This window comes from Ursus arctos, unplaced genomic scaffold (assembly GCF_023065955.2).
Source record: "Ursus arctos isolate Adak ecotype North America unplaced genomic scaffold, UrsArc2.0 scaffold_5, whole genome shotgun sequence".
Classification (NCBI taxonomy): domain Eukaryota; kingdom Metazoa; phylum Chordata; class Mammalia; order Carnivora; family Ursidae; genus Ursus; species Ursus arctos.
Genome location: NW_026623067.1, coordinates 54,063,765 through 54,080,333, shown reverse-complemented (window position 1 = coordinate 54,080,333; position 16,569 = coordinate 54,063,765). Strand labels below are relative to the sequence as shown.

At 41.3% G+C, this 16,569-nt stretch overlaps 1 protein-coding gene across 15 annotated transcripts in view; it reads right to left on the bottom strand.

Moving 5' to 3' along the window:
- MAST4 (microtubule associated serine/threonine kinase family member 4) overlaps positions 1–16,569 on the bottom strand; it is a 535,574-nt gene that overhangs the window by 279,634 nt on the left and 239,371 nt on the right. For 2 of the 15 annotated variants that reach the window (XM_044384149.3, XM_048220822.2), the window contains exon 2: positions 8,359–8,433. The exons of 11 other annotated variants lie outside the window; for them this stretch is intronic. In XM_044384149.3, coding sequence (XP_044240084.3) covers positions 8,359–8,433 — 75 coding nt within the window. Of the gene's footprint in view, positions 1–8,358 lie in introns of all 15 variants that reach the window. 2 more of the 15 variants (XM_057307026.1, XM_057307027.1) reach the window with 1 other exon arrangement.

The following is a 16,569-nucleotide window of genomic DNA, read 5'->3' as shown; positions in this document are numbered from 1 at the left end:
CGAAGGCAGACGCTTAACGACTGCGCTACCCAGGCGCCCCTAAAGTAGAAATTCTAGCAACTGAAATTCTGAAAGCCACAGTGATTGTGGTCCTTACAAGGTTGTTCTTTTTACCTGTGTTTTGAAGACCAATCCCATCCTTTTCTTAAAATCAAAGGCAAATAAAACCAAATACCATTTACTGGATAATAAATCAGATGCTGGAAAGCAGTACCAGGAAAGACATAAAACTTCGACAACAAAAACCAGAAATTTAAAACATTCTGAAAACTGCAACAAGGGGGTCCTCTGAGGTGTTGGTAATGCTGGTTTTTTTTGTGGTTGTTTTTTGGGGGCTGTTACATGGGTATGGTCAGTGTGTAAAAGTTCCCTGACTTCTGCACATTTTGGCCACATGTTACTCTTACAGAAGAAGAATTAGTGTCTAAGCTCTGTGGGACAATATCAAGCTTAAAATGTGTGTTATATCTCAGTAAAAATATGTTTTTAAAAGACTAGGTAGGAATTCTTCAAAAGGCAGCGGACTGTACTCACCTTCAAATCAGGGCACTAAATCCCAGTGCCTGACTTTACAAAGTGGATACCAAGCATATTCTACTGGAACTGAATCCCAACCGACTTGTTTTAGCACCATAATTCTGAATGCTTTAGTACTGGATTTATATCACACCTTATACATAGCATCACGGAGAAGAAGTAATGGGAATCCACTTTTCTTAGAATTACTTGTATGTGTCTAAGTAGAGAGAGGTTCGGCTGAAAAAATTGGGGTACCTTTTGCCGATTTTGTGATTGAATTGTTAGGAGTGTGGAATTCTGTAAAGCCAAAATCCTTATTAATTAGGATAAACACACCTAGGAACCACAAGGAAAATAAACACTTTCCGACAGCTTTGCAGCCATACGAAGATTCAGAATAGTGTATTATCAGGTGGAAGAGAGTGGTATGGAGGCCAAAGGATGTATCTGACACTTGAGGCAAAAAGAACATCACCTTAAGGATAGTGGCTGCCTTCCTTGTGAACCCTGAGAAATACTGGTTGGTACAGGGCATTCCCTAGGAAAGAGGCACAGTCCCTCTTTATAAAGATGGTGTGACAACGCATATAACATGGAGGCTATGTACAGGGAGTCACTGGGTGTGAGTCCCGGCTTCACCTTGTACTAGCTCTGTGACTTTGGACAAGTTAGGTAACTTCTCTGTGCAGTCTTGCCAAAGGTAGTGAACAATTCTACACGGGCTGCCAGGCAGAAGATGACTGTATACGCATGGTCCCAAAATTCAACGTGAGATTCTTCTTGGCCACAAAGAAAGGGAATTAACCATTTGTGATGTGGGAAGACATTATGCTTTGAGTGTGATGTTTATTGTCATAGCTGTGCCCTGTCAACTGGCAAATGGCGCCCACAGGAGTTGAGAATGACCATCAAAGACAGTCGCCCAGTAGAGTTAAAAAACTAGGAGAGGCAAGATGAAAATACCATTGATCCGCCCACTGAAAGGTCTTCCTTATGATTCAAACCATAACAGCCTTTATCTATCTACTTACGTCTTAACAGCCTTTATCTATCTACTTACATCTGACGTCTGCTGCCCAATCTGCTGTATGCTGTAATAATAGGAGGTGGCCTTAAATTCATTGAGACACTTCTCTGCTTTCCTTCGTGAGTTGTCTACGTCCCTCAGCCAGTCTTAACACAAGCCACAAACTGTGGTAAGATCAATGAAAAGGTAGGATTGTTGTTTTTTCCTATTCTTTAGAAACACCCAATAGTTGTAGCAATTTTTTGGAATGTTTTATATTTCCATTGTTTTTGCTTTTAAAGGCTTATAGCTTTCACGATGTTGTTTTCCAGCATCATAACTTAGTGCCCAGTAAAAATGACAGAAGTTTTTGTGTAGCAGGGCTGCCCATTCTGTTCTGTTTCTTGATCTGGGTGTTCTTTGCACAGGATTGTTCAGTCTGTGAGATGCACCAAGCTGTACACTTCTGAATACATATTTTAATAAAAAGTATTATATACATGAACACCCCAAGCACACACAATTAAAAAAAAAATAATTTGTCCACAAAGCTGCAAGTGCCAGGCATGTGCCAAGGGTACCATGGATGGGAAAGTGTCTATTCCTCCCTCACCACTTCGGGTATGTCCATCGCGAGGCAGCAAGAGCTCACATGGAAGAACAGGGACTCGAAGCCAGACTGCCTGGGTTTGAAGGCTGTCTTCTGTGTCACTAACTGTGTCATCTTGTGCAGGTGACTTGACTTTACTACACTTCCGTTTCCTCGACTGCAAAATGACGCTCACAGTACCACCCTCCTCAGGCTGCTGTGAGGGATGAAGGAGTTGGTCCAGTGTGCAAAGCACAGGCAACCACGTGGGGCACATGCCCGGGCTGCGTTTTAGCTATTCCTGGATCGGTAGTCGAGATACTTCCCTCACGCGAGGCTGCTCTCCCTTCTGCACCATGAAGTCTCCCTTATAACCTATCTCCTGGCCTATTTTTGCTTGGGGAGATTCAAGTGTAGAGGACAGGACAGAGTTAATCACACCCCTCAGTCTGGAGTATATGATTGTCATCCATCAACTTATTTACTTGACAAAACTTTCCACCTCTGTGCCCACCACCTCTGCGCCCCTTGACTCCAAGCAACCCTTCAAATGGTATTCAGCTATTTGCATCAACTCCCGAAAACTGTCAATTATATGGCGTGCACTTTTTTTTTTTTTTTTTTAAAGTAGGCTCCAAGCCCAGCGTGGAATCCAGCATGGGGCCTGAACTCACAACCCTGAGATCAAGACCTGGACTGAGATCGAGAGTCAGATGCTTAACCGACAGAGCCACCCAGGTATCCCTGGTGTGCAAGTAATTTTGATTGATGAGTGTAGTACTACAGAATTGAATTTCTACACTTGTTTTCGTACAGGGACATGTTTTAGGCTCTGTCCTCATTGCTGCGTGCCTCCAGGCTGCCGCTTCTATCTGCTGGACATCGTATGAAGGTATCCACCCTATTTTCCCAGGCACTCTCTCAACTGTCTACACCCACAATAACCCCAAACTTTCTGGAGCAACAAAAGTGCTACAAGACACATCTGTGCACAGGTCCATTTTTTCCAGATGGAGAGGTCAGGGTCACAGGGCAGACCACACCCAGACCACTAAGAGCCGCCAGCGCACTCCCCCAAACAGCCTTATCGCTCTGGGGAATGGCTGCCCCAGACATTTCAGCACAGACACCTTCTTAATGAGGGAGACAGGGTTATTCCCCCCAGCGTGCTGATAACAAAGATGAGACTTCTCCTCAGTCCCACGGTGAGTCCGCCTGACCTCCAAGCCTCTGTGCATCCCATCATGGAGGGTCAAGGGCATGCCTTCCATGTGGCCCTCGTGTCACACTCCCTCCATTCCCGTCTGGCACACAGCTTTTCTGGTTGCATCATGGAGTGTTAAACCTCTACATTCATGCTGTTTACAATGTCCTGTTCCTCCTTCAAGAAGTAGAAGAAAACTCCGAGTTCTGGGAAATCTTTTCTGACTGACGCTCCCAGATTTCCCTCAATTCAAAATCAATACCCAATATCTCGCTGATACTGTTTACCATATAATTTAGCATTGTCTTGGCTTTATTTATTTGCTAATTTTATTACATTCTCGAAGGGAAGGACCCAAACCTGCAAGTTCTATTCCTGCACGCCTAACATACTGCCGAGTGCATGGTGCTCATTCCTAAATACACAACAGAGTTTTAACAATGCAGGCATTTTACCTCAAAACATCATCTGCTCCTAACCCCTTATTTTACAAAGTAAGAGAAAAATTCTAGTTGAATAATTATTAACTAGTAACCATGATAACAGTAATCATAATTTAAAGGACAGCTCCAATTTGTCTGATATTCTTTAACTGGCTGTGTGGGAAAAACTTTGCATCCATTATCTCATTTACTCCTTTCAAAACAATCTGGTAAGATGGGTATTATTTTGTTCTCCCACTTTTAAAATGAGGAAACTGAGGCTTTTTTGGATGATTAAGTAACTGGCCCAAAGTCACAGCTAATAAGTTGCAGACATGGATTCATGCCCCTTTTAACTGGGACCAAAGGTAATTTGTAGATGGCTGATGTCAAAACAAACAAACACTATGAACAGCCTCCAAAATTTCTGAAAGAAATCTACCACCTCTAAAAGCCTTGGTTTAAAAAAAAAAATTACATAATACAACACTTTATGTGACTAAAATACTCTGAGAATAATTATGGCAACTGGTCTTCCCAATCCCTTACCCCTCTTCCAACAACCTTAAATAGAGTAACAAATACTACCTCCTCCAAAAAAGAAATTATTCTTTAATACTTGAAATTCCAGGGACTAGGAAGGTGTTAATTACCATCCAGAAATTCAATACATAATAAAGCTCAAAATGTAGACATTTTTAAAACCAAACCCCTTAGTGCTCAAAACTCAACCTATTTTCTTCTATTACAGACAGAAACACAATGCCCTGACTTCCACTGCCATCATTCCACTTCATCTCTGCAACCATGAACTCTGCTCAGTGTAGCTTCTTGTCCTCTCTTAACGGTGCGTATCTAAGGTCTCAAAGACATTTACTCTTCAGATAGGTAAAAAATGAAAAAAGGATCAATCCTAAAATGTTTATGGTCATGAGAAAAGAAGACCATCTGCTCTGAGATCGCTCAGGGCTGATGTTCCCAGCAGGGGAGCCCAGGTTGTATAAACCTTATTCTCATTAGAAAAAGTTAGAAAAATTGCAGGGAATTAGTAGAAAGGATTTTCAGGCCCTAGAGCAGACTAAAACAAGGTAGTTTAGAATTATATGCGGGTTTTTGGTAGTTGGATAATCAGTGCATGCAGGTCATTGGGTTTGTTTTTGAAAAGGAAGATAGAATGTTACAATACCTTCTGGTTTTGAAATTTCTTAGATGCTATGCCGACCACTATTTACTCTCACACGCTCAAATTTTAAGTACAATCTTTATGAACCTATTTATTCTGGATCAGCAAAGCTTCTGATGGACAATGACAGCTCATCTAGAATAAATCTTCATCATCCTTTTGTGCGGAAATGCCAGAGGATTTGAAAAGTAATCCTCTGTATTCTCCCGTGTTCTCTCCTTGTGTACCCCCCGTCTCCCCACAATGTGTCCCTGATGCTTCCATATCAAATTGATTTTTATTTAACAGAGGCCTTTACCAGCTCCACAAATAACTGCTCTGTGGTCTTTGAACTATTGTTCCTATTGCCCGTTTTGCTTCATTCTTTGTTCATTTGCTGGGTTACAGCACTCATACTGGGGACAGACAGGTGAGCATATTCTCAAAGTGAAAGCCTATTTAGAAATTCCCAGTGGACAAGCTTAGCCAATCAGAGGCACATTACTTACCTTTGATTTCTTCCTAACCCTTTACTCTTATTCAAATAAAACAGATTTAAAAGCCTGTTTTCCTATACTTAAAGCACAAAAGGCTTTCTAAGACTAAGAGACAAAAAAATCCAGGCTATGGGGAAAAAAAAAAAGCCAACTCCTTGAGCAGACAATGAGCCCCTTATGTCTGGTCTATATTTTCCCCATAGCTTTAATGTAATTCTGTTCTAAAAATTAACTTCCACTGAAGACAGTGATCGAAGACTGCCTAATAATAATGCTTTTGCAAGTAATGAGGAATGATGTCATTGTAAAGGGATTTTAGGATTGAGAAATGCCATTCAAAAATCTCAGACTAAATGGTAAAGTGACATTATAAATAGCCTTGAGGGAAAAGAAAAATAATTGCTTAATTTGATTAAGAAAACATTTCATATACTCTTATTTAAATAGATGAGAAAATCTAGAGCAGTGGGAGCTCTGTGTTAAGTGGCTACCCAAGAGCTGGTTGATGGCAAAGCCCACTGCACAACGAGGTCTAGTTCGTTCTTCCACCACTCCATATTGCTACAGGGAAGCCAAACATTTCTACCTGATCACACTCCTTTCGAGATTACACAACACCGACTCAGAACAAAATCAATGCTCTCAGAAGATTTGGCAGCTGGTTTACCATAAATTGTTTCTGACCCCCACAACACGGGCACCTATAATTTGCAAGAGTTCTTTACTACAGCTCAGGTTATTGAATTGAAAATGATACAGTGCAGATTCTAAAGCAATGTGCTTATAATGAAAGGTCAGCGGCTACACAGATGCACATTTCCATTTGCTATTTATTGTCCAAGTAACATATCCACACAGCTAACAGTGGCTTCCCCTATCACTTCTTAGCGTTAGAAAAGATTTTTAGGCCCTTCTAAAATTCCTAGGACTGCGGTGTTTTGGGGAGAAAAGGAGTTGACCTTTAAAACGGACTTTGGTAACATGGCTGAACCTATTCACATGCACATTAAAGCACCAGATAACTTCTTTACCGGAGTTTAACCACTTCCTCTTAAAGTCTACCTGAAAAAAAAAGCCATGATTCTCACCCAAAACAAAACAAAACAAAACAAAACAAAAAGACTCTGACTACCATTAAAAGAAAATCAGCTAACTTAGAGTGTAACTTAGAACGCATTGCATGGTGAGGCACAGTATTTCTCAAAAGGCCAGGGGAGAATGAAATGAACACAGGAAAAAAAAAGAGGAACAAAAGCACATGCTGAGCGGAGTCCTTAGGACACCACTGACCAGGAAGTCCAACCTGTGTGCAGCACATGCTTCAGTAGTACCTCATTAGTTAAAACTCTTAGGTGAGGCCCAGGACAGATCTGGTATACACCGAGCTGTGCTCTACTCCAGCAAAATTCACCTCTTATATGATGAAACCACCCAAGTTATTCAAAGCTGGTTTATTTCTTCCAAGAAAACTTCCATGACTCCATCATAAGGATTATGAGCCAAAGTGAATTGTCTGGGGGAACTTGGGGAGGGGGCACCCTAGGCACTTAATACATGTAACAAAGGGTTATGACATCTGGATCCACTTTCAAGTATTCATCATAGGCAGTGTAATTTTAGGTATTGGTTAAAATCATCCCCTACACACAGTCTGTGGCCTTGATCACAATTTACTCCCCCAGAGTGGTCAACTAGTCTTAGATAAGAGGTATGCACATTTCAGTCAACACTAGAGAGTTTGCCAAACGGCATAATGAAATAGGTTTTCATCACTGAAATCAAAATCAGTGGCTTCCTGATTGGCATAATGGATGGTACACAGGCTGTCATTGTTGGAACTAGTGGCATTTAAGGTTAAGTGGGCAAACTCAATCTAGAGACCCTTGCATGAACAGGGCTTACAACTCTAGGGAAGCCTATAACTTGTACCCTCAGGACTCGCACCTGATGACCAAATACACAATGGCCTCCTGTCCGGGAGCTGGGTTAGAGGAGCCCTGTTGCTTGATGCCCACTACAAAGGTGAGAGAATCCTGCCTGTGGAAAGTTGTCAGGTCATCGACCTTGAGTGGAATTTTCCAAAAATATTCGGCTGGAGCAGTTAAAAGGCCAGAGAGCATGGATTTCATTGGGTTTAGAGGACAGGCTGCAGGAATGTTCTGCGCCTATTTGCTCATACATGTTTGTGCAATGAAAGTCCGCGTACAGCAAAACTGGCCAGTGACTTACTTGAGGTGTGTGGGACAACAAGCCTTTATCCAAAACCTTACCCACTGTTCTGTGGCTACTGTGATTTACCAAACAGAACATAAGAGCTGAGCATGACCCATCACTTCTTGGCCTTTTGACTAAGATCAAGTGAAGAGATGAGCATGACTGAACCGGTGTAAGACTATTCTCAACAGATAAAACACACATAACCGTGGCCCTGGAGCCCACCCTCACCAAGCTGTAAGTGTTCAGGAGTTGTACAAGACAGTTGTTAAATGCAGCCGTTATTATGATTTAAAAATATCTAAATGTATAGTTAAATACATTATATTGAAAACAAAGGTAAAAGATACACAAAACTGATTCCCTTCCTAATCATGTTGCTCTATTTCACTAGGGTTTATGTCACTTTCATCTGTGTGGTAGACACACCTCAGAATACTGCTCTACAACGCATCTCTTCGCCGCTGTGAGGTCAGTCTTGTCCCAGCAGTTCTTGAAACTGGCTGTGGTGGGAGTAGCCACAGAAACCAGCAAACGCTACCAATCAAGGTTCTGTTTGTTCTCAGGGCTGGTTGTTAAACCGAGAACTCCACTGGTATGGATGGTCTTGAATTAATACAGCTGACTTTGCTTCCTCCAACACCTTCAAATATACCAGCATATATAAAAACTCACAACTTCCTTCTGCACAGAGGAACCACAGCACCATGCACGCGAGCCACCTGGGGCGACGGGACACACTCACTTTTGGAGCAGCTGGGTCCACTAGTCTCTGCCGATGTCGGGCTGAGTTGAAATGGCTCTTCGGAGGCTGCCCTTCCTGACAGTGAATGGAAGATGGGGCATGAACGAGAGATGGGAAGGGGAGAAGGTGGGGCATGGAATGATGGGAAATGGTCAGAAAAGGGAGAGGGACAGCGTTTAACGGCACAGTACTTGTTTCTTTCAGCTGATATCCAATAATACAAACACGATGTTTTCCCCCGCAGAAGCACACGACACATTCAAGTCCTTTTGTTAAAAACAGCCTTATATATGCACGTGAGTAATAAAGTTAAGTATCCAGACACTTCCCATCAAATCTTCATTCTTCCCTTATCTGATACTGTCTCTAATTATATTTTAAGGATACTAAGGAGAACTGGAACCCGATTTCCCTAAACATGAAGTCGATCTTCCCAAAATAACAAAAGGCATTAAAGGGGCACTCTTAAGAGTTAGACTTGGCACCTATGTGGATATCACCAAAATGACATGGGAATCACAGTCTTCCTCAAAAACAGCAAAAATCTCCCGCCTCTCTGCACCATCCCGGCAGAACTCCTGGTACCTGGCAGCCACCAAAATTTCTGTCCTTGAATGCAATTACATGTTATTGGCGCCAATAGAGACTGGCGCCAATATTAAGTTAATAATTTAATCTATGTAGCAGGGTGTTCTTTCCTTAGACCAGGCCCATTAATGCTCTTACATATAGAGAGAGGACACACAGATCCCACAGAAAGACTTAACACTTCCCCGTTGTTTATTCCATGCCAAACACATCCACCAAAAAAAATTCCAAGAAATTATATTTTAAAGGGCAAGTTTAGAGTAGGGGTCCACATAAATCGTACAGAGTTCCACTTCTCCATTCTTTCAAGAATTTAAGAAGCAAACATGATCGATCCGCTCTGAGCATCAACTTCAGTGATGGGGAGATGAAACCAACAGAGAGAAGGTCTCAAAAAATCCCTGGGCTTTAAGCCCCTGGTCCAAGCGAGAGACTACATGGAGCAGAACGCCCCTCCCACGAGTGCTAGCATTAGTTCCGCTCTGTTGACAGACAGAGTAGAAGGCCTTCTACTTAGGTGAGAATGCAGTATCTATATTACAATACTTAAAAATTCTTTTTCTTCTAAGAATAACAGCTCTATTATTTTTAACACGTGGATCAATCACATCCACTTGAAATGCCAACAATCACTACTTCAGTGTCCAAAGTATAATGCTTACTTTTCAAAAAGGAAATGTCATTAAGTAGCAGACCGCAAGTCAGAATTATGTTTTTCCTAGTAACTGCCCTGCCAACATGCATTCTTTCCCTACACTCTTCTGAAAGAATCTAAGGAAAGAGTTTTAAATCTCAGCTGACCTAGAAAATGTACCAAAGTTTTAACAGCAAAAATGATGCTCATTAATTCACTGAATATTTGGCAATATAAAAACAAACAAAAAACTATGACTTCCCACTCAAAAGAGTCAATAGCTTTGTAGGAGAAATAGCTTTACTTTTTAAAAAAAGATTTTATTATTGGAGAGAGAGAGAGAGAGAGAGAGAGAGGGCATGGGGGAGAGGCAGAGGGAGAGGGAGAAGCAGGCTACCCACTGAGCAGGGAGCCCTACCATGCAGGACTCAATCCCAGGACCCTGGGATCAAGACCTGAGCCAAAGGCCCACTCTTAACAGCCTGAGCCACCCAGGCACCCCTACTCTTTGCTTTTTAAATCACGAGATTATTTATTTAGCCAGATTTGAAAATTCTCCTTTAAATTTAATGGCTTATCAGAAAGTGGTTTTAATGTTTTTTCTCCCTAAAAAAAAAAAAGTCATTAGATAGAAATAAATAAATAGCCTCATTAATATATCTGGAGATCTATCCGCCCTTATTAACCTCCCTATGAAATGATTACAACTGATTTAAGAGTTCCAATGCACAGTGCCAGGCTTCTACTTATGAGGCAAAAAATTAATCTTGGCGTTAAATATACAATTACAGTCAATGTGCAAATTAACTAAATCCTAGGCCTGTGGTTTATTGCTCTTCTTCTGACTGCAAGGTGAAAATGTTTTTTTTTTTTTAATTAGCTAATTGCACCATGAACTCAGCAGGGGGCAGATGTTGATATTAAAACTAGACTCTGAATCTTAAACTCCCTCCCCTGTGGAAGGCCAGTTTAAAGCAAGTAGGCACATCATCAAGGAGGGGGGTGGAGGGGAAGGTAGGTTTTTGAAATCTCGTTTCCATTTTACCTCATTTATCATCAAGGACAATGAATCTGTGACAATGGTCTGCTTGCCCTGAACAAATACGTGTATGAAATAATCAATACATTTATACAGATTCTAGTAATACATCTTAATAGAAACCAAAGAACAGCCTGGAGGATTGATGCCATTTTAATGAATTGCATATGGAGTGAAAATGAGGAATTGTGAACAGCTCACACCAAGTTTTTCCTTCCTATGACTCATATCTTAAACTAATCTTAATTTTCAATAGAATAGTGGCACTGTATTCTAGCACTGAAAAAAAGTTAGTCATGGTCAGTTACTCACATATTCTGGAATCAGTTCGATACTGAGGCTTTGTGGAAAGATGTACGTAGCTAGGTACTGGATACAAACTTTTGAGAAGAATTTAATGCATTAGAAGCTAGACATGTCTGCTTCTTCGCTTTAGGGAGATCTTCATTTAAAAGTGTGTTCTTTCCTTTTTCCAGTCTTGTTACAGGCCAGACTCCCTGACACAACCAGGGAAGTATAAACAATGCATCTTAGAGCGCAAGCAGTTATACAAAGTAAATTATGAAATACTTGACATTTTTAAAAAAGCAAACAGGGCTCTTATTAACGGTAATGCAGGAAACCAACATCTTACATGAAAAAAAAATTGTACATATGGTTTTCCATGCTCAAGAAAAACAGTGAATTCAATCATTCAGTCTAACGTTAAAGATAAAATAGGTGACTTCATTTTCTTTTCCCAAACTTTGAGTCTCAAGAAGCCATTTTTCCTCAGAAATGAGAGCTTTCAGACTCTGGTATCTGTCATTCCAGACTGAGACATCAGTCTCCTGGTAGCATTTACCTCCTGGCTAATTCCATCAACATCAGCAAAATAAACAGATTGGACCTGGGTGGCCCAGGGGGGTTCTCCATGGAGCATCTTATTTACATATGTAAATAGGGGCTCTTCACCACAAGGGGAGGGCGGCAGGAGAAGGAGGGGTGGAAGCCTCACCATCGGTTTTGTGGAAACAGAAGCACATTATATTGCTTAAGTCAACTTAACCAAAACCCTTTTGCTGTGATAACCACCACTAATAAAAGTAGCAGCCCTCAGTTATGTAAATAAACTATTAAAAAATGACAAAGGGAGTGTTGACGTGTGCATAATCTGGAAACTTAATGAGACATATTTCATCTGCATGCTAAATGCTTTCATCAAACCTTCTCCTGGTAAGTAAGTCATTTTAGAAATTATAAACATCCCTTAACACTGCAGATCATACTTTTTAAAGAAATTATTGTTCCCTAAACATTACAGATCTGATAGCATAGTACTTTAGCCTAATTTGCATCACACAAACACACTTAAAAGAATACTTTGTGGAAAGCCATTTATCAGGCATGAAATAATGGGTGTCCAAAGAATTTAGTGGCTGGCATCAGATTATTAAAGTAACTAGTTCTTTACGTCATGTAGAAGGTACTCTATCTCAAAATTAGAGCCACAAGAAAAGTTTTAAACACAGTGTATCTGTAATTTAGGCATTAATTATTGTAAAAAAAAAAAAATCTATCACTGAACATTTCCAGCCTAGATATTTTAATATAAGAAAACAATCAAACAAAACAAACACAATGGTTTCCAGGGCTCCCAGATAACTTCTTAAAAGTCTATTCAAAACCATTTTAATTCTGGAAGAATTACATGCATTCTCAGTTAATAAAATTTTTCACCAAACTCTGAGACATCCTTCTGTCTGTGATGAATATATTTCACCCCTAACTGAAGCTCTTACTAAACAGTTGACTAAAACAGAACAACGCTCCTGCAGAGAGTCGCTAGTAAAGGAGCCCCGCATGTCTATCAAGCAATTCGGGACCACGCAAAGTCAAGAAAGTCCCTGAACATAAATTGATTCAAAGAATTCACAAGCTAGGGAGATTTAACAATGACCAAGCATATCAAAATAAGGTCAAGAACCCAAATGGACATGCAAGAAATGCGCCGTTTAGGAGAACACAGTTTCGATGAAGACATTGTATATGATTCTAAAACCCATGAAACTAATCCCACCACAATTTATGAAAACGTCCATAATTAATAACCTTGTAAAGATGAAAGTGCATCATTTTTTTTTTCTTTCGAACATTTGGCTCAAGTTAAGAGTCACCAAAAAGGGGTAGTGGAAGGGATACCCTCACCTGTGAAAGCAAACCCTAACACAATAGCTGACTTTTGTCACTGCGATGATCAGCGAGAAATAGATTCCACATCATTCAACAACACATGACAATACCACCAGCAACGCACGCTATCTGCTCATCTAGTCTAGTTTCTTTTTTAAACAAATGCCAGGCTCTGGCTACCACATCAGATGGATCTGACCTACAGTTCAAAACCCCAGAAAGGAAGTGGTTCTTAGACCGTGTAAGACAGGAATCTTTACACCCTGATGCTTTAGGTTGTGTCCCAAACTTCAATCATTCACTTAGTAATTTTTCCCATATCCCTGTACTTCGTCGACTGTTACATCTACTATGTATACTATTCTTTCAATTATTTTGAAAGACTGCTCCATATTTTTAAAAAATGAAATATTTCAATCTTTAATGATAGCCTAAGTAATAATATCTTGAAATCCTGGCTTTGTCATTCCAGTTACATTTTTTTCCCAAAGATTTTATTTATTTGAGAGAGAGAGAGAGAGGTAGTAAGAGAGAGCACAAGCTGGGGGTGGGGAGAGGAAGAATGAGGCTCCCCACTGATCAGGGAGCCCACCAAGGGGACTCGATCCCAGGACTCTGGGATCATGACCTGAGCTGAAGGCAGACAATTAACCAACTGAGCCACCCAGGCATCTCAAGCAAGGGCAATTTTAAAGGTGGAACAACAAGTTCTGTTTCTGAGTCAGGACTAGGCAGGGAAGAGAGAAGGGAAGCAGGCCCTATGCTTGCTGCTGTTAACTTTGGCTCAAATGCCCTACGGTTACTTTAGAGCTTCTCTTCTTTGACCTCCAAATCAGTTTGTACCTCTCCCCCTTCCTCTCTTTCTCCTCTTCCTGTCCACTCTCCCCTTTCTCTCCCTTTCTCCACTTCTCTTCCTTTTACCTTCTCTTTCTTTTCCCTCCCTCCCTCTCCATTTTCTCTCTTTCCCTGCCTTCCTCTCTTCCTCCCTCTCTCCTTCCTTTCCTTCTCTTCTCTTCCTTCCTCTCTCTCTCCCTCCCTCCCTCCTGCTCTCCCCACTACCCATCTCCTCTGCAGACGTACATAAAAGGACTCCATGCCCTTTGGTGTCAGGTTGGGTAAAGGCACAGCGGGCAGGAGCTTCGGAAGCAAGGAGGGGGAATAGAGAATATGATAGAAGCCATTCTCTGGCTCCCCTCCTGTGCCATTAGCCCAGGCTGGCAGAAGGCTCTTCTGAAGGTAAATGCACTTGTCAGGTGACCCTCTATACCCAGCTCTGTTCTACACTTTTTGAAAGCAGCTCCCTCCCTTTGCCTCTTCCGGCCTAGTGAGGAAGGAGGTGGTCTTTTAGGGGAAGGGACATTTGAGCATTCCTGAATGCAGTGAATGGGCATGCTTTGCAACAATACTCATAGGAGTGTTTTCTAGTGAAGGGAATCACAGGGAACATGAGTTGATTATGTGATTGAAGAGCTCTAGAAACAGCACAGTGACTGATGTGGCCAGAGTAGAGTGGGGGTTGGGATGTGGCAGGGAACATAGGATCCACAGAAGTACCCAGGGCTGGGTTGCTCAGGGCTTTGCAGGCCCTAGAAGGACTTGGGGTTGAGTAGAGGGGAAATACACTAGAGGGTTTGGAGAAAAGGAATACTGAATATGGTGTACAGGGTGGCTTTGTCTGCCGCTAGGAGCAGAGACCCTACCAACGGCAAAAATAACAGAAGGGATATGAGGTATTGCTGGATTCTGGATGACTTGGATGGTGGTATGTGTTGAATTGTGTCTGCCCCCAAATACGTTGAAGCCTTAGCCCCTGTATTTCAGAATGTGATGTTGTTTTGAGACAGGGTCTTTACAAAGGTACTCAAGTTGTTTAGGGTGGTCCCTGATCCAGTGTAACTGGTGTCCTTATAATGAGGGGAAATTTGGAGACAGAGGCAGACCTGCATGGAGAAAAACTAGAGTTAAGAGACACAGGGAGAGGACGGCCATCTAGAGGTCAAGGAGTGAGGCTGGGACAGATCCTTCCCTCACAGTCCTCAGAAGGAAATAACGTTGCTGACCCCTTGATCTCAGACTTGGGGCCTCCAGAACTGTGAGAAAGTTAAGTGTTATGTTATGTTATGATATGAAAACTGATAGGATTTGCTGATGGATTAAATATGGGTTTGTGGGTGTTGGTATATGGCCTATGGGAACTGAGATTACAAATGAGACAGCAAGGTTGATGCTATGTCATTGGTTAGAGCATTTGGGTGAATATTGGAGATGAGGGAAGTTGGAGATGAGGTCCACTAAGGAGACCAGATTTGGGGGACAGAGGTCAAGAATTGGGTTATGGGCTTGTAAAATTTGCAACTTTGCAATTTGCTTAATATCTCAGAGTAGTGAATTCGGGTGGGGGGAAAATGTTGTTAGGGCAGAGTCATAAATGCTGGTTTGTGGTCACCACCCACCCTGCCCTCCAGATAACCCCTGCAGAGCCTGGGCTGCTCCCTGCCTCCTGAGGTTGTGTGGATACCTCTGGTTCCACACAGATGAATATAGTCAGTACACAGATATTCTTACATAGTGTTCAATATCATTACCTTAATATTTATTAGAAAAAAATACAACTGGAATTGAGTCCCATGCCAGGCTCCCTGCTCAGCAGGAGTCTGTTTCTCCCTCTGCTCCTTCCCCTGTTTGTGCTCACTCTTTCTATGTCTCTCTCTCTCATAAATAAAAATAAAATCTTTAAAAAAATGAAAAATAAATAAAATTGCCCTTGCTAAATAACATCTGACAAAAGGTTAGTATCCAAAGTATATAAAGTACTTATACAACCCCATTAAAAAATGGACAGAAGACATGAACAGACATTTCTCCAAAGAAGGCATCCAGATGGCCAAGAGACACATGAAAAGATGCTCAACATCACTCATCATCAGGACAATGCAAATCAAAACCACAATGAGATATCACCCCACACCTGTCAGAATGGCTAAAATCAGAAACACAAGAAACAATAAGCGTTAGTGAGGATGTGGAGAAAAAGGAACCCTCCTGCACTGTTGGTGGGAATGCAAAATGGTGCGGCCACTGCGGAAAACAGTATGGAGGTTCCTCAAAAAGTTAAAACTACCATATGATCCAGTAATCCCACTACTGGGTATTTACCCAAAGAACACAAAAACACTAATATAAAAAGACATATACCTCTATGTTTATGGCAGCAATACTTAAAACGCCAAAATATGGAAACAGCCGAAGTATCCATTGACAGATAAATGCATAAAAAGATGTGGTGTCTCCCTCCCTCTCTCTCTTTCTCTCTCTCTCTCTCTCTCACACACACACACACACACATACACACAGTGGAATATTATTCAGCCATAAAAAAAGAATGAAATCTTGTCATCTTCAACAATATGGATGAATCTAGGGCATACTGCTAAATGAAATAATTCAGTCAGAGAAAGACAAATGATCTCATTCATAGGTGGAATTTAAGCTACAAAACAAATAAACAAAGAAAAAAGAGACAAACCAAAAAACAGACTCCTCACTGTAGAGATCAGACAGATGGTTGCCAGAGGGGAGGTGGGTGGAGGGACAGGGAAACAGGTGAAGGGGATTAAGAACACACTTACCCTGATGAGCATGCAGTAATGTATACAATTGTTGAATCACTATCCTGAACACCTGAAACTAATATAACACTGTATGTTAACTATACTGGAATTAGAAAAAAAGAACACTACCTGTAAAAAAAAAAAAAAAAAAAAAAATCGCCATTGCC